This window comes from Camponotus vicinus, unplaced genomic scaffold, assembly GCF_025532165.1.
Source record: "Camponotus vicinus isolate PSW18456_S1 unplaced genomic scaffold, iyCamVici1.0 SCAF_4, whole genome shotgun sequence".
NCBI classification, from domain to species: domain Eukaryota; kingdom Metazoa; phylum Arthropoda; class Insecta; order Hymenoptera; family Formicidae; genus Camponotus; species Camponotus vicinus.
The window spans coordinates 13,190,273-13,209,706 of NW_028141976.1; the positions used below are offsets into that span (position 1 = coordinate 13,190,273).

The 19,434-nt window shown below is 31.9% G+C and overlaps 1 protein-coding gene and 1 long non-coding RNA gene across 15 annotated transcripts in view; one reads left to right on the forward strand and one right to left on the reverse strand.

The window, feature by feature from the left end:
- Window positions 1-2,337: 2,337 nt before the first annotated feature.
- Arm (armadillo) overlaps window positions 2,338-19,434 on the reverse strand; it is a 309,699-nt gene continuing 292,602 nt past the window's right edge. The window contains exons 1-10 of one of the 10 annotated variants that reach the window (XM_083098874.1): window positions 11,836-12,153; window positions 9,310-9,373; window positions 8,997-9,227; window positions 8,113-8,907; window positions 7,756-8,024; window positions 7,331-7,672; window positions 6,861-7,034; window positions 5,916-6,218; window positions 4,692-4,803; window positions 2,338-2,773 (exon numbers count right to left, since the gene is read on the reverse strand). In XM_083098874.1, the coding sequence (XP_082955000.1) occupies window positions 2,589-2,773; window positions 4,692-4,803; window positions 5,916-6,218; window positions 6,861-7,034; window positions 7,331-7,672; window positions 7,756-8,024; window positions 8,113-8,907; window positions 8,997-9,227; window positions 9,310-9,346 (2,448 nt within the window). In that variant the 5' untranslated portion in view covers window positions 9,347-9,373; window positions 11,836-12,153 and the 3' untranslated portion in view covers window positions 2,338-2,588. Of the gene's footprint in view, window positions 2,774-3,862; window positions 3,908-4,691; window positions 4,804-5,915; window positions 6,219-6,860; window positions 7,035-7,330; window positions 7,673-7,755; window positions 8,025-8,112; window positions 8,908-8,996; window positions 9,228-9,309; window positions 9,374-9,645; window positions 10,042-10,486; window positions 10,604-11,812; window positions 12,154-19,434 lie in introns of those variants that run through there. The other 9 variants (XM_083098875.1, XM_083098878.1, XM_083098872.1 and 6 more) reach the window with 9 other exon arrangements.
- On the forward strand, window positions 9,629-12,994 carry LOC145971334 (uncharacterized). Of its 5 annotated transcripts, none has more exons than XR_014438852.1 (6): window positions 9,629-10,614; window positions 10,789-11,035; window positions 11,366-11,541; window positions 11,643-11,858; window positions 12,051-12,262; window positions 12,844-12,994. It is a non-coding gene; the product is annotated as an uncharacterized LOC145971334 (long non-coding RNA). The 5 variants fall into 5 exon arrangements; XR_014438855.1 differs by having other exon boundaries at window positions 11,693-11,858; XR_014438853.1 differs by having other exon boundaries at window positions 9,630-10,614; window positions 12,164-12,262.

Sequence of the window (19,434 nt, forward strand, 5' to 3'; positions counted from 1 at the left end):
TGTAGAGTTTGGTTTGAACGCTTTCGAAACGGTGATTTTGACGTGAGAGACAAAGAACGTCCCGGACAACCGAAAAAATTTGAAGATGTTGAGCTGCAAGAATTGCTCGATGAGAATCCAGCTCAAACGCTTTTAGAGTTGTCGAAAGCGTTAAACGTTACTCCAATGGCCGTCTCAAAACGCTTGCATGCCATGGGAAAAATTCATAAGGAAGGGATATGGCTACCACATGAGTTGTCAGAAAATGCCATTTTGAATCGTTTGTCTATCGCGACTTCTTTGCTTCTCAGGCAAAGAAAAAAGAGTTTTTTGTGGCGTATCGTGACTGGCGATGAAAAATGGATTTATTTTGATAATCCCAAGCGGAGGAAATCATGTGTGGACCCTGGCCAACCATCCACTTCAACGCCGAAGACGAATATTCACGGGCATAAGACCTTGCTCTGCATTTGGTGGGACCAGGAGGGTGTGCTGTATTACGAGCTCTTGCGTCCAAATGAAACCGTTACAGCTGATCGCTATCAACAGCAATTATGCCGATTGAGTGACGAATTGATGCAAAAAAGACCATCCGTAGCCAACAATCGACGCAAAGTCATTCTTTTGCATGATAACACTCGACCGCATATTGCGAAAAACATGAAGCAGACACTTCTAGAGCTTGAATGGGAAGTCCTCCCGCATCCAGCATACTCTCCAGACTTGGCACCGTCGGATTACCATCTCTTCCGGTCGATGCAACACGCACTTACGGACACACACTTCTCCACTTACGAAGAAGTCCAAAAATGGATGGATGAATGGATCACCTCGAAAGACACCGCGTTCTATCGTCGTGGGATTGCCCTGTTGACGGAGAGATGGGAAAAAGTAGTAGAAAATGGAGGAAATTACTTTGATTAATTTTATTCATCTTCTCTTCGAAACAAATTAATTTTGGAGACGAAAAACCGGCAGGAATTAAATTTACCACCTAATACATACACAACACACACACACACACACACACACACACACATCTAAAAAGTATAAAGCAAATTAACGTAAATTAATTTTTGATATAAAAATATTGAAAAATCTCAGTGTAATTTTCTGGTTTCTTCAAATGGATATATGATACTTGTCTTATTAAATATAAATTCACAATATTAATATTAGTATCTTAAAAATAATATATATATATAGAATAACACGTATAAAATCTCTTTCTTTTTGTCTTTCTCTAATACTTGATATTTCGTCTTCATATCCACATACATATTTGTCGATTATTCTGACTCGATTACAACGGTGATCCGTCGTTCCTAATGAAATACAAATACAAGAATGTAAATATACTCGCAAATAGAAATACAATAAATCTTATTTAGATAGAAATGTATTCGTAAAAATTACATTTTAATACAACTCATACAACTTTATTGTTCAAATAATGCATTATCTAAAAAATCTCCAAATAATTGACGAAAATTGCAAATAAATTTATCTATATATTACATAATTATATCTGTATATAAGAATATATTATCTATATAGTATATAAAATAATGTTCATCTCTACTTATGTATATATTTTATACAATAATCTTCACTGTATCCTAATGTTAGAATATATTCAAGAGTTGAAATTACTAATACTACATATATATTGATTAACCAACTAATATTGTATGGATTCTTTTCCTCATGTCGCGTTAAGAAACAACCGTTAATGTAAAATATAAATCTTCGGAGCATGTAATCTACACACAAGTACATATCATGCGAGTCGATCAACGATTGATGACCTGACCGTACCCCATACACATCCTTGTCCAATCAACATAACAGAAAACAAGGAATAATGACAAATTGTGCGTATCTAACATCACATGTGATCACATGTAATACTTTATTTTGAGAACTAACACAACTAGCGCTTGTCAAACTTGACAAGTAAAAGTCTTTCCCTACAAAATTCTTTTCATTGTATGAATATTAATATTAAAACAAAAGATCCTTAATCTTCATATTTAATGGATCAATAATATTCGTGTATCTTACTTGCAAAAATTAATACTTAATGATTTCCTTCATAAATTGTTTTTTTAAGATGAATTATTATTTAAAATCCATACAATTTTTTCCTGTTTAAACGTTAAAAACATAAGAAATTTTATACAACGCGATTTTATTTTAATGTACTATTAGTATCTAAATTGAAATCATTTAAAAAGTAATGATTCTTCTAATTTCCAGAATACAAGAGGTTGTAATTATTATTACCAAAAATGATTGTTATATGTGTGTGAATTGATCCTTATTCTTATATATTCAATCATCACAATAAGAAACGCATTTTGTTTAATCATTCAGTTTATTTGTACGGACAATTAAACGATACATGTGTTGTGTACGAACTACATGAGTTTTCCTTAATTCTAATACATCGATATAATGTTTATATACTCGGGTGAATGATCATATTAGGCGATTACATACAGGCGATACGGATATGGATTAGCGAATATTTCACTTTCCGTTCGACGATACGATCGTGAACTACGTGGATGTGGATCCGAAGGCGACTGCATCAGAATGGCATGGATTTAAAGATCGGTATCATACCAGGCCGCGACCTGATTATTATCTTGCGGCGGTGCAGGGAGCTCTTCCAAATGATCGAAGCTCAAATCACCCTCGTGCGCCACGTCCATAGTGTCCATCGCACCATACGTCGATCCACCACCAATCTCCAACCCTTGCATTGAGTCTATTGGTATCTGGTCATAACCTGTTATATGAAAAAAATATCTTTTGTAAACATTCTATTATTTATTGTTCATGCAATAATTACACTGCACACAAAGTGCAGAACTTTATTAATCAGTGAAGCACAATAACTTGAAAAGTGCTTTACAATTTTTTAATGTTACAAGATATGTAGTTTGCTATGCGTCCTAAAAATGACTTTATATCTTCCCTTCTCTCTGTGAATTATAATCATATAAATTATATATATATAATTTATATGATTATAATTTACATATAATTATATATCACACTTGATGATTACTAATTAATTTATACAACATGTTCTTATATCATAAATCTACCTTATGCCAAGCTGTAAGACAAAAATTATTTAATAATCAAAGTAATCACTTATTAATAATATTAAATTAATCAAACAGATACATGTGGAATATATACACACACACATATATATATATATATATATATATATATATATATATATATATACACATATATACATATGTATTCTTTTTTAATATATTTCAAAAAAACCTTAAACTCTCTTTAGTTTCAATTACATAACAATGAAACGAGTGATATAATAATTAATATTAAAGTTTTATATTATATTTCATTGCAATAATAAGACAAACGAAAAGTATGACTATTAATATTTTTTTTAAAAACAAGAAAAAGAAAGAATTACATTATCAATTTTTTTTTCAAAAAATTAATGATAAATATTTATATAATGGTTCCTTTTGGAAAACAAACACTAGTAATTAAAAAAATTCTTATTTAATCACTAACTAATTACTTACAAATATTATTCTCCTACATGTGTGACTCCTCTATCATAAAGTGCATATTACAGTAAAAGAAAAATAATAAAAGAGTAAATATATATGTGTATATGCAAAAAAAACAAAGATGCCTGAAACAATATTACAGCACTCTACGCATACATTGAATGACACATTTTTAATTATGAGTGAGAAAAGATAATTTGCAATGTAACATTAAACATGCAGTCAAAATCGATTATCGAAGATGTCAAACAACCAGATAACAAAAACAAGAACGATACATAAAGACCAAATATCAAACCTATGTTACTGTGAGATACTGCTGATAGCCTGTATTTTAATTTAAGAGTCCATGGGTTAAGCTGCTGTTAAAATAACATACAATTAAATGCATTATTTTATATTAGAAGAACACTAAAAAGAATAGTAAACCATTTAATAATCTCCTTTATATATTTTTAAAATATAAGACACAGAGAATTGACGTATAAGATAGCATTATTACATACAAAATTATTCCGCTTTATGTATCATACGCCGCCCATATGCAATTTATTATTACAATTATATTTATATATATATCGTTGCACCTCTTATGTTTTGTCCATTGACATCTGAATATTCAGATGTCAATGGTTTCGGTCTGGCAGTTCTTTTTAACGGTATTTGATATCCGCTCATCTGTACCTCTTCGAAGGCGATAATTTCCGAGCACGTTACTAAGTTGTTGATCAAAAAGGATGGACATCTTGTGAAGAGTCTCCATCTTATCAAGTTTCGCGACTGCTGTCATATGGATGTATCTTTCCGATGTTTCGTATGTTTTCTATAATTATTGCACAATATTTTTCTGTTCTGTATTCTGTAGTCTTATTTCTCTATTAAAGTTGTATTAAGTTCCTTTTATAAGACAACATTGTTGTTTTCGGCGCAAGTATTTGTGAATAAGCGATGAATTGCGAGATTGATCAAGATCGACTCGTAGGCGCAACAATATATAAATAAATACATTTTATGAAAGCAAAATGACTTGTTTTTATATATACACATTTCAAATTCCGTTTTCTCTGCATTCGATTGAGTAATAAATCGAATATTTGGAAACAGCACATTCGATATAAAAATGAGATGATAATATTTATAAATTACCTTGCGGTTGATAACCCCGACCACCATGGCTGCTGTGTACACTAGGAGGTCCTTGGCCATACATACCATCATAGCCTTGATCAGGGCCAAGCATGTCCTGAAGATTAGGTAGCTTAGATCAACACAAAGCACATTTTCTAAGGAAGGCGTGTCATGACACCTCGAAATACGGACAGATATGCGCTATATTATAGGCAAGTTTCGTATGGTAATAATAAGGACTAAAAGAGCTTATGTGAATAATATAACGATACAAAAAAAAAACAAATTTTAAATAAAACATCTGCAGAAGGGACAAAATGCATTCCCATGCACTTAATAATCGTACAAACTATAAATTAAGATTTTAAAGTGTCTAAATGCATCTCGCGATTTATTGCTCTATTAGACACACGATCGTCTCGCCTCTTTCCTTCAACTTTTGAATAAATATTGATATAAAGATACGCGGAAATAACGTTAAATCTTGATATTAATTATATATAAAGCTTAAGCATAAAATTTAAGATGTAGCTAATATTAATACATATTAAAGTACATGCTTTTTTTTTGCTTAAGAGAAATATACATTTCAAAAGTGTTCATAAAATAGATTTATAACTTGTCAAGCAATATAAAATTGCATGAAATTAGTTTCGACATATTACATATCTACCATTTTTGTAAATATAATAATAATAAAAATTTAAAGCGAAAAAATTGAGAGAGTCTGAACTAAATATTATATAGTACATGAATGAATGCACTTGCGAGTACACTAATGATGCAAATTTGAATTCATAGATAATGAGATTGTAAACATGATTTATAAACAGCTGTGCTCAAAATTAATTTTGCAAGAGAAAAACTTTTACAAGGGAAACTTTTATGTAAATACCTGAATGTTATAACGAAAGAGATAGAGGGTGTCTCTCTATGAGCAATAAAAACTTTATTATCATAACGTGGCACAATTTACTAAACACAATGTAACCACCTAACTGTATGTAATATATCTTCATGCTATGATGTATTTCTGTTTATATGACATTACAAACCTGACTCCTGGCAAGTACTTGAAAATAACTACTTATAAAAGATAAAATCTGCTTCTATATATACATATACATATATATACATATATAAAATTAAAGCTTGCTATGTTACATAGTGTTTGCAAGTAAATCTATTTCGCCACGGCAGACATAATTTTATGTGCATTACTGTATCTATTTTCTACGATACCTGGAGATCTGGGGCCATGCTGAAGTCAGTATTGTTCCATAAATTTGTGTCTTCGCGGAATAAGGAATTCGTCAGCTCCATGGAAAGTCGTTTTTTGTACTCTTGGGGCTTATCTTCGCTCATGCGAAACAATACTGCTGCTGCATAAGTGGCAACACCTTCATTTCTAGAGTGAAGTAGTTCCGTCAGAGGAGCAGTAGCACCCTCTTGTTCTATTATCTCGGCACCTTCTTTGTCAGCTGCTAGTTCGCAAAGTACACCAGCTGCCACGCGTTGAATGTTTTCAATCTCATTAAATAATAACTGCATGAAAAAAAGCTGCATTAAGATTTTTCAAAAAATAGAAAAGATGATAGATACAGAATCCTTCTATTTTCTTTCATTATTCTTGATCTCGTATTATCTTGGATTAGCTGGAAATCGCTTCTTTAGATATACATTTACTATGTGACCATAATTATATGTAGATTACAGAAGCGAGTGAAAGATATAAAACACATCGCGATATTTCCATTCTGTATATATGATATTAAAATTAGAGGCGTGCAAATCTGCTCTCACTCCCGCTCGTTCCCGACAGCGAGACTGGATTCTCGAGACTCAGATTATCGGGAGCGCTGTTATCGAGAATAGAGGCTCGAGAACGAGCGAGTCCCGAGTCTCGATGCTCTATTAGACGGAGTGGGGGTAGATTTCTATTCCCACTCCGTCTAATAGGGCATCGAGACTCGGGACTCGCTCGTTCTCGAGCCTCTATTCTCGATAACAGCGCTCCCGATAATCTGAGTCTCGAGAATCCAGTCTCGCTGTCGAGAACGAGCGGGAGTGAGAGCAGATTTGCACGCCTCTAATTAAAATAGATTGAGAACTAAGGAACAATCCAAGAATAGAGAAATTTGATTCTGCACTTAGAAAAAGAATCGTTTTAAAAATAACGATACATACTTGTACGAAAATTGGAATCACGTTTTGTGAGCGAATTATCGCTCTATTATGGGATTCCCTTGCTAGAATATGAAGTGCTCCCACTGAACCTTCCACTATTTCCTCCATACGTACTCCATCTGCATATGCACCTGATGTCTGTTGGCTACCAGTACTAGCAACTGATGAACGTTGCTGCAAATAAAAAACATTAAAAAAGTTATATATGTTAAATTATAATAATATGTAATTATTAATTATTAGAAAAATATTTAAAAAAGAGTATCTTCACGTAATAGTACAAAAAATAAAAGAAAGATAATATAAATTAAATGATAGAAAAACTATATAATTAATACTTATAAGCATACACAAGTGTATTTTATCTCAGTAAAAACTGCACAATTTATAATATTATAAAAAATACCATGTATATAAAAAAAATATTTCTTATTTTATATATAATAAATTTCATGTAATTCATAACTTACTCTCTGTGTGTCATTAAATGCACGCATTAAAAGTCTTATGAGATGATGTATTGCACCGTGATCGCGTAATGGACTGTGATTTGCAGGACAAAGAGCCAAATTGCGGATTAGTCCAATAACCGCCTTCACCAATGGCCATCGCGACGGTGGGTGAAGTAATTTAACTATAACTTGAATACCGTAATTCAATCGAACCGAGTTTTGTGCCATTTCTGCTTCATTGTGACGCGATGTCAAATGACGTAAAGCACATACTGCCGGTTCAGTTATCTCTTCTCGATCGCCGGCATTGATAATTGTACGAACGAGAGCGTCCACACCACCGTAATTACACACCGCAACCTGAAAAGATTTAGAAATCTTTATTTATATACTAGATATTATAAGAGATACTCGAAAAAGTACTTTTCTTTATTTCGACATACTTTATTACGTTGATTGTTACAAGTCAAGTTTGATAAAATGCCAGCCGCACAAGTAACGACGTTCACATCTGTTGATCCGAGTACAAGAACGAGACTCTGTAACAAGTTATCAAGTCCATCAACTTTTGTCCCAGCATCCGATAGATTACGTAATGTCCATAAACAATTCTGCACTAATCTTTGACTCGGATTTGCGAGATGCATAGCAAGTGCCTGCATGCCACCTGCTTCTACGATCGCGGGCTTGTTACTCGGACATACTGATAATACTACAGACAAAGTGAATCATTGATTAATAAAAGAGAATGTAATTTAATTATAATTCAACAAAAATATTATAATATATTGATAATTTACCTTTCAACACCCTCGAAGTAGTCCATAACAGTTTCTCATATTCATAAGAGCGCATGATACGCACAAGTTCTATCGGACCTTGCGAAGCAAGAATTATTAATTTGCTCTCTTGATTTCCATATGCTAGAATTTGCAAACAATCGGTAACAATGGCCAAAAATTTGACATTGTTTCGTTGCAATAAAGCAACCATTTTTTGCAAACCGCCAGCAAGACGTACAGCCATCTTGGAGCCATCTTGATGAAGCAATAAGTTATGAAGAGTTGTTATTGCATAAAAAAGAACAGATTCTACTGGAGAACTCAGCAGTTTCACAAGCGCGGGAATCCCACCGCTCTTAAAAATTGCTAGTAAGCCCTGTCTATGGTGTGATAAATTGTGCAAGGTACCGACCGCAGCCTTTGTCGATTCTAAATCGTCGCTATTAGAAATGGCGCGCACTAAAGCAGCTACCATTTGCGAACTATTCATGATAGCATGGCGGGAAGCTTCTTTTTTAGATAACTGATGTACCATCATAGCTGCTTGAGAAACAACCACCTGATCCTCATCATTTAAAAGCTTGATTAATTCGGGAATAGCGCGCGTAGCGAGATCAGCATCATCCTGATAATTAATCAAATTGACAACAGCATGCTTCAGCATTTGACTTGGTTCAGCCAATCTTTGTACAGCGGTAGGCTGTGCTGGATCAAATTGTGTAGAAGGTATCTCTACACCTTCCTCTAGTGTTTCAGGAAACATAGCAGCACGTACACGTTGCGACCGAGTATGACTCAATTGTTGGTTCATTTCTGAAAGATCAATCATAATCGTAATGTACAATCTTTCATTTTGTGTAGTAATAATTTAATTTAAAAAAATAATGTAATCTCTCTTTCACCATCAACTTGATCCTGTGTAAAACCCTGTGCAAACCCTTGATCTAGATCAAACATTAATTGATCCCCTTCCATTTCTTCATCTTCCTTGCCGGACAAAGATGGTGCTTGAGTAACGGCGCCAGAATGGATGCCTGAATCATTCATATAGGAATTTTGCTGCCACATCAATGTCTGTTCTTTTGCAGAACCCATAGGCAAATCGCCTGGGCCCTGATAATTTCCTTGGGACACTGAAATTCAGACAAGTGTAAATACATAAATAACAAATTTGGCACATCTAATCAGATTGAATCGCATAAACAATTGACTTACTTGGTCTAGACTGATTCGACGACATTGGATAACTCATGTCTCCGAGGAATAGTTATCTCTGCGTCTGCAATGAATAAAATAGAAATCTACAAGTTTCTAAATACTATTTTATGATGTAAATCATTGATCTCAAGATTTGGATAGATATTTGCATTGAATTATGCAATAAGAAATGCTCGTAAGAATGCAAAGAGAGACTAGCGCGAAGAAACGCTTCCATCAGTCGAGGTGAGACCGAGTCGCATAGAATTGTCGATTTCGATATTAATGCGTCACTCGAGATCTTTGAGAGTTGAAAGCAAAAAATGCCTGAAAAGTCGCGTTAAATTCGCATACCTTTGTCAAATATCTACTTGCGCGTGTCGATAACGTTCGTGAGAATCTGCAATAAGATGCGCGACACTACGCTGGGTCAGTGAATCCCGTTCCGGCGAGATGTTCCAGCGCGGAATGTGGGCGCGATCGAAGAATCTATCTCTCTCTCTCTCTCTCTCTTTCTTCCTCTCTCTCTCTCCCTCTCTTTCTGTATCCTCCCTCCTACCCTCTCTCTATCATGCTCACTCGTTGACTCGTTCTCGCTCTCGCACTCTTGCGTCCACAGCTTCAAAAGACTCGTGGGTGCTGCCGACTATGATCGAATATGCGTCGTGCCGTTGCACTCGTCGGGTGTAGCCGCAAAATATGGGAGCGCGATGGAATGCAGAGAGGATGATGCATGCGCCTATACGAGGACTATGAAAATGCAATGTGTCATCACTTTCTGACAATCGACAAGATTGAGAGGAGAGCGCGGCGGCGAAGGGAAAGGCGATTGATGTGTGCGTGTGTGTGTGTGTGAGAGAGAGAGAGAGACAGAGAGAGAAAGTGGCCGAAAGGGATACATCACGGCACGAAAAGAAAGAAGGCTGACAAATTCACAGAATATGAAGCAGAAAAATGTCAAATGTTTCGTCAAATGAAAAGAATGCACCTCGTAGAGTTTTACTCGATATCGATGCGCATGTTCGTATCTAGTGATCGACTCGGAACCAAGTTCGAACCGATAATTCTTTGGACATGCCACTCTTGCGTCTCTAGCACGAATTATCTCTCTATGCGAAAACAGATACATTCAATACATAAACAAGCGCAACGCGCTATATTTCCGAACGAGTTTCAATTTCGTGCAATGACTTACTGTATCACGACACGATTCCGCGGCTCGTCCAAGATGCACAAATTCTCTCTTGAAAAAGTGGGCAGTGTTGTTCTCGGAGACGCTCTCCCTCGCGCAAGCGCAGCACAGTGGCAAGGAAATTCAGGGATGTATGTATGCGGCATATAGGCGCAAAAATCTTAATATTTTTAATATTGATATAATTTAATACAGACATCAATATATATATATATTTTACAAATCTAAGAAAAATTTTGCAATTATCTCATATGTATATCGAGGGAAATATATATTTCCTTTGGTTATTTTCAAATTGTTTCTAGAAATAGAGGATCCAAAAGCGCCCTTTTTCTTACGAGTTGCTACTTCAATGAGGTCACATTCAACGCGCATGTGTGAAGGAAAGCGTCTCTGAAAACAACGTTGAAAGTGGGAGGCAGTGTCAGCGCCATCTGTCCTCGGATATGAACAAACTAAAATCGGTCATGTGACAAGAAGTTGACGCCATTGAAGCTATGTATGCGCGCATGTATAAACTATATACACACATATATATATACATGAGAGAAGGTATATATTTTTATATCTGTCATCCACACAATTAATTTCATAATAGTATAACTGAGTGAATGTGATGGGGGATGTGTCGTTTGTTTAATAAAATGCGTAAAAATGTTGCGTGACAAAGTGTATAACAAAATATGTGACCAGAGTTTTGCAAATGAGATAGGATTCTCTAAATTGTCCACATATACCTATTTTACTTTTACAATATAATTATATATTACAACGATAGCAACGTAGTTAATAGAAAGGTTAATATAGAATGAATATATAGATGGAATAGGAGAATTTTCTATCTGCTTGTGAAAAAAATTGTTAATCATATTTCAAATTTAGAAATAACACAAGTGACAAATAACTTTGTTGAAATGTTTGAATGGACGAATTCTAATCAGCAGTTTCTGAGATTAAATTCCAAGCTTTCGTTTAGAAGATTGTGTCATATGGTTCTTTTCCCACATAAATAAGCAAGTAAAGAGAGAAGGAAAATATGCAGAAAAGATGACTAATAGGTAAAGAATCATTTATATCCTGCTATTGAAAATATATATTTACTTAAAAAAAATAATGTAATTAATAATAAGTTACTAATAACTGAATTATGCTAAACCAGAGTTTGTGCACCTTGGGCTTGTTACCTCAGATTATTTGCAAATCTTTCAGTGCAAGCAACAATAACTCGGCATTTTGATTAGTACTCGATTTGCAGCAATAACTCAAGAGAGAAAGAGAGAGCGAGTTTTTTTCTTTTCTTTATTAAACTCGAGCTAAGGAATACAGTACCACGGTACGCTGAAATGACCCACCAATGCTCTAAGCTCCGACAAAGGTTTTCTTCTTTATTCCGTCTTATTTAGGCACACAATATTACGATTTCCAACGTATTTAGCAATTTTTCTATTTGCTTGCGATCTCTCTTGACTTTTTTTAAAGTTTAGTCTTGTTAACTTTTAGGCGCACACACACACACATCTAATCTTTCATTAAACTTAAAAATTCGACACTATCCACTTCTTGACAGATATATAAGAATCAAACGCGTAATCACAAAACCGGAACCTGCTGATTATCAGTCAGCCACGAAACCACGCCACCACACGCTTTACTCCGATAATGGTTTTACTATATTTAAAGATGGCGGAAAACGACGCGCAATCGAGCGACGCAGACGCCATCTGTCATTTGCGTCGATCCAGAGTTACACAAACTGAAAGAACGGAGTATGTGTAGACGGTAGGTGAATGAAGCGAGAAATGGATTCCTCTCTCTCCTCCTCTCTTTCTCTCAATTTTTTTCTCATCTTGACCTGCTGGGATATTCAACCGCCATTTCTTTGTACTTCTTTGTACGTTCAACTTTGATTCCATCACAGAACAAAGAAAAGATTCTCGAAAGAAATTATATATAAATAATACTTTTTTTAACATGTCTATCAAACAGATTAATATTTTCTAATTGGAGAGAGAGAGAGAGAGAGGAGAGAGAGAGAGAGAGAGAGGGAAATAAATATTAAAGTCGTACTTTTTAATAAAAATTTATACATTTAATATACACTGAGAAGAAATTTATTTGATTTAAACAAATTGACATGCACAATATGCATTACTTTGAAATATCAATAAAAAGTTTATCAAAATAAGTTCTTTTTATTAGTATAAATTGCAAAATTGAATTTTTCATTAATTCAAAAAATAAGATGTATAAAATATATTTATTGAGATAAATTAAATGCAATGAATTGTTTAACGATAAATCACTTTTGTGATGATAACATTTAGATTATACATACATTTTATTCAATTTTCTTCATACAGGATGTCCGGAAAATCGCCCGCAGTACTTCGGAAAGTAATTCGGAACTCAAAAAGAAGGAAAAAAAGCTGTATAAACATAGAAAATAAGTCGTTTCCGAGATGTAGCCACTTTTATGTTAAAAAAATCGTAATTTATAATCCGCTTAGCACCCCGTCTTTTAATTTTTTTTAAATTCAAAAATTTAAATTTAAAATTTAAATATTTGAATTTCAAAATTTAAAAATTTAAATTTTTAAATTTAAAATTTGAAATTCAAAATATAAAAATTTAAATATTTAAATTTCAAATTCAAATTTAAAAATTTAAATTTCAAATTTAAATTTTCAAATTTGAGTTTGAAATTTAAATATTTAAATTTTAAATTTAAATTTTTAAATTTAAATTTGAAATTTAAATATTTAAATTTAAAATTTGAATTTCAAAATTTAAATATTTAAATTTCAAATTTAAATTTAAAAATTTAAATTTAAAATTTAAATATTTAAATTTCAAATTCAAATTTAAAAATTTAAATTTGAAATTTAAATATTAAATATTTAAATTTGAAATTTAAATTTAAATATTTTTAATTTCAAATTTTAAATTTAAAATTAAATTAAAAATTTAAAAATTTAAATTTGAAATTTAAAAATTTAAATTAAAATTTTTTAATCTTAAATTTATAAATTTAAATTTCAAATTTAAAAATTTAAATTTAAAAATTTAAATATTTAAATTTCAAATTTAAATTTAAAAATTTAAATTTCAAATTTATATATATATATATATTTAATATATGTAATTATGTTATATAAATATATATATTATAAATCTTTATATATATATATATATATATATATATATATATATATATATATATATATATATATGATTGATATAGTTTTTCTCACAGTACATGACATTATTATATTTTTTTAGAAAAAATAATGAGATAAAATTAACGTGTAAAATAAATAACATGTGTATAGTGAAAAAATTCTTTAAGGTGATAGATCTCGTATCAAACAATTATGAATTTTAAAATACTTACATTTAAGAAGTTAACTGATTAAGGTATTTTTATAGAAACAAAATCATTCTTTTATTAATTTATAACAAAGTTATTTTCTGATCTTAAATCTTTTTTATGATGGTAAATATATAACAATCGTTAATGTTTCTGCTTTAATTAAATTACAATTGGAAGTTTATAATTTTTAATTTTTCTTTAAATTTTGCGTGCGTATAAGTATTAATTATTTTTTGCATAAACATTCAATAACGTATTATAACATTCTCAATACATTTCACAATTACATCTTCAAATGGCAAAACGTAATAATATAAAATATGCAAAATCGTATTAACTTTCTTTACTGACGTTAGTGACGATTGTGTTATTACTTTATCGCATTACTTTGAAGAAATGTCATACAGGAAAACAAGAAAGCCAAAAACTATTTTATCAAAAAATACAAGTTACAAGAACATAGACGCATTTTCTTCATCATGAAATCGTGTAAGTGGCGACTCAATGCGTACGTGTATGATGTTGTATGTATGTACATACACGTGTTTATTTTAGACCACATGACGCGCCTATAGCTCGCAACCCAATAAACAAGCGGCGTGTCGGATAAGAGGAATCAGGTGCGGGAGTAGAACGTGAGATGCAAGAAGGCAACAAGCGAGAGAGGACACGCAGATTTGTCAGATACGCAACGACACCTCTTTCACATGCAAAACAGATATTAACGTTTGCCGTTCCATCGAGAAACAATCATCACGCGCGCAACTCGAAAGCAATCGCAGTTCGATCGACAGCAATTTTTTAATGGATTCGCGAGTATTTGTCCGGTCGTGCGCGCGACTCGAAAATTCCTGATCGAACTCGGCGAGTAAATCGTGCCGGGCGGATGGCCAGAATGCGCACAAAATAACAGACATTGGAGAGCAAAGTAAAATATACTGGCCGTTTGGCGGGACCACCATTCGTTATCGGCTGCGCCCACGCCGATTAATTTTCGGATGCGTGATGGCGGTAGCGTTCCTTCCGTTTCGAACGGTGATGATACATTTTATGTCTGTGCTGATATTGAGCGGATAACTGAAAAAAGTGGAAAATTTTCCTTTGAAATATACGGCAACCAGCCAGTGAAATACAGCCGCGAAACGTGCGATAAATCCGCGCGGATTCGTCGCCGTAATTAATGATAAATATCATCGATTAAATTTTTTTTATAAACAAATTTGCTTGAAATGTGTTGGATGAAATGTGGCATTTTTAATTATTACACAGACATCGATGATCGATGCGTATCAGTGTTTTATATACGATTCTGTTTTTGTCGCTTTTGCGGTAAAATATGTATCGTATTGTTTTCAAAGCTTATAAAATATTGTAAAACTAACATTTTATTCCAACAATTCGTCAAATGCAAAGAGAAGATAGTAGATTTGAATTTTATCTTTGATTGAATTGGAGCAACGATTCGAATGCTCAGGTTGGTTTGCTTCGTAAAATAGACTTATAATTATGAGAAGTAACGGTAATCCATAAAACGGTAAATAATTCAACTTCAACTTCAAATAATAAAACAAAATATTTATCAAGATATTTATAAAAATGTTCCTTCGATCAATGATAAATCAGCGAATTTATGAGCGCTTATCGCACGCAAATCCTTTCCTTTCCTCATCCCAATGAAAAAATAATTGATCGAAAAGATTTTTCATAGCGAATACAAAATTACATAGTTAATAACGAATGAAGTATCACCAAGTCAGGGAAAGGCATTTTCTAACTTATGAACAGGGTCTTATTTGAGAGAATAAAATCTGATGCGACGCCCTGATAAATGTCAATAATATGCTAATGATTTGATGGTGACTGGGAACTTCAGTTTTAATTGTCGGCAAAAAATACGAAACACGACATGCGAAATTGGAATAGATCGTTAATCATCGATGTACGATCCGTGTATCTTAAACTTTACGAAAGTGAATCCTTTCACAACTTGCATACATACATTATGTACATTATATTATCTTCAGTTTTTTTACATTTCTCTATTTTCTTTTATATTTGCTTATTTACTAATTTTTTTCTTTCGTGTATTATACTTTTTATCCGTTTTGTTGTTTTTCCTAAATATTTGTATTTTTATTGTAGATTAATTATTTTTGTATGTCACCATATAACCCGTTAATAAATATGAAACAGCGCATATTACATATAAAAATAAAACATCATTACATCTAAGAACAATCTTATTCTTTATACGATAAAAAAATTTCATTGGGTTTAATACGCGAATAAAAAAAGAATAAAAATTTTCTTCACGAAAATGTGCAAATACATTATTGAAATATATATATATATATATATTTATTTATTTATTCTGCTAGATAACATATCCAATAAAATTTGAAATATAAAAGAAATAATTATATAAAATATCAAATGCAACAAAAATTTCGCTTTGATCTCGCAAAATTTTGTATAAATACAATATATTGTATAGATAAATACTCTTTTTTATGATAATTCTCTCTCTTATACACATACGCGCATGCACGCACGCACACACACACAGAAAGAGGAAGCATAGATTTGTAAACGTCTACTGCCATATCAATACGATTCGGAAATTGCATCCCCAATTTAATTTAATTATTACTCTCTACTATATACTATCTCTATCTCACACGCGTGTATACACACACAAAAAGAGAAAGCATTTTTATACGAACGATCTATATATATGCACCTATTTATATGCACACTACTCTACTGCGGTATTTTCTCGTGGGCTTTATTTACTTATGAGCCTAAGAGGAAGGAAGAGAGAACGATCTATTTCACGCTTCTTCGTATTGTACTCTTTTCTTTCATTCAGATTGATAAAATTATACCTTTGGCTTATTTTAAATTCAATATGATGATATGATTCGATATGATTCAATATGACACAAAGCAAAATCATCGTTTGTTACTGTGCATTTTGTGCATTTTTGCATTTTTCGAGAACATCTTGATAATAATTATCGAAAAGATATGATAACTAAAGTACTTATATATCATTTTGTATAATATTTTGCAATTGTATAATTCACACGATAATGCAATTTCATTTTATTCCAATTTATTCCAAATTTTAGAAATTAATATTGGACGAACAAAACTTGCAAGTAATACATGCTTATAAATAAAGTTCTAATAAATTATTACATAATGCAATAACTTGTGCAATGAAATTTTGTAAAGGAGAATAAATTATTTCAAATTGATTAACAATCTGTCACATAATGATATATTTATGCATATGAAATATGAAGCGATTAAAGATAAAATTAAAAATATGGAGAATCAATTATCTATTTATTAAATTAGGAATAATGAGAGAGAGAGAGAAAGAGAAAGAGAGAATATCCAAATTAAATTAATGCAATGCAAATCATCAATCATATTGATGTGGCAACAAGCGTTTAAGCTTGATGTAAAATCAATCCTTCGAGCCTTTTTTTCCAACTGAGATATTCTCCACCATATTTTTCTTTAATGCTATAGTATTCTCCGCAACAAAGATGCGATGCGACAAACTAACCAAGTTGGCATTACCGGGTAGATGTTTGCTCAACAGTATATCTCTTCACCTACGCATTGCTGACACGAGCGTTTACGTCTGCATAAATTTTCATTTAAGTTTCGATAATAATGGTTTTTTCAATAATTTAAATACAAAGATGAAGATGTGCGTATAATTCGTTAATTGAAAATTGTTTTAATAACAACAGGCAAATGTTTTACAAAAAAAGCATAACGAAATTTTATATATACGTTTATTAATAAAAAATGTGTTATTACTTAAAATTTAATATTTAATAAAAATTTAGTAATATGTTTAATAAAATGTTTATTTTTTTTATCAAATGTTGAAAAATGTTGAAAACGAAACTCAAAACACATTGATATTTATTAACTTAGTAAAAAATAGACAATTAAGAATTGGCGCATATGAGCCTAGTTGAGAAAATTAGGCATATATTATATGTGACATATTACGCGCATTTCTTTATACATATACGGCAGATGATTTATACATTACATAAATTTTATACATATAATAAGATACACCGCGTTTTAATTATATGTATTTTCGAAATCTATACCAATATGCTTTATCTAAGATTCGTATACAATGCTCGTATTTATGTATTATATATGAAAAAGAAAAGAAAATATAGAACGCTTATTTATAGCCCCTAATCACATAAGATAATTTATAAGAATATAAATCTTTTCCTTTATTTGTATTCTTTCGAAAACGCAAATTAATTATGATCTCCATAGTATTTTACAAATTTCAAAGATAAAAAATTATTTACACAAGAATAAAAGGAAATTTTATTAGAGACTAATATTAAAGTATCTTTGATGCAAATATATATTGTATAAATATATAAACAAAAAATAAAAATAATATTCATAATTTTACAAAAAAATATAATTTACATTATAAGCTTATCTTCCATTTACATTGTACAAACAGAGATTATTTTCACAGAATCAAAATCTAAGTCATTGAAATTTTATTGGTTCTAATCGTTAGTTTTAACGAGTTCCCTTCGAGGGATGAATCAATACTCTAGTTTTTCATCGAATATCCGATTAATTATTTGTAAAATTATAACTTTTCGCGCAACCACGGACAAAGTGAGAGACGGCATTTTTGCAAATCCAGGATAGGTGAAAATGACCATTGGCATTCCCGTGGGGACGAGAACGAAGAGGTAGAGGAATAAGCTTCCAATGGGCACACAGTCGTATCGTCTGGCTCGCTTGATGGAGTAGTCTCGCGGCTAATGTCGAGCGAGGGTGAGTACAGGCCACGACGTGGACGACGAACGATGCCTGATTCATCACCTCGCTCGGTAGCGCTCACGCTACTCCCAAGACGCAGACAAATCAACGTACATTCGAAAATCGGAAGAAGAGACGCGCGCGGCAGAACCTGGCCGAGTACCATCCTCCAACCATCAGGATCGATTGTAACTGGTGTTCCCGTGGGAAGGAATCTGACTGCCCGCTATATCCTTGAAGAGGATCACTGACCTCGAAGCGTATAGATTTGTAACGTGATATAATATTTACTATCTTTTTCGATGAGTTAATAAAGTCTATTCATTTAATTTTCCGTCAAAAATGTATTCATTTCATATACAATGGCGACAACACAACTTACGATTTATCTCTCTCTAATTTAAAGTTATAACTATTTTTATTAATTTATAATCATAATTTTCTACAACTTATCTCTACGCAAATTAAATTTAAAATATTTTTTTTTTCGTATATCTTTCTTATTTCTTTCTTTCTATTTTTAATTGTAAATAACATTATAATATTGTTTGAATATAAATTAAAACCAGATTGCTTTTATAAATATATAAATTTTATATGTATATACATATATATGCATGTATATATATGCGTGTGTGTTAAGAGTAAAAAAATAAAGAGAATTTTAAACTATCGCTGTCAATTAAAAAATTTGTGTATATATCTTTTATATACACTATACATATATTTGATATAAATAAAATGTATA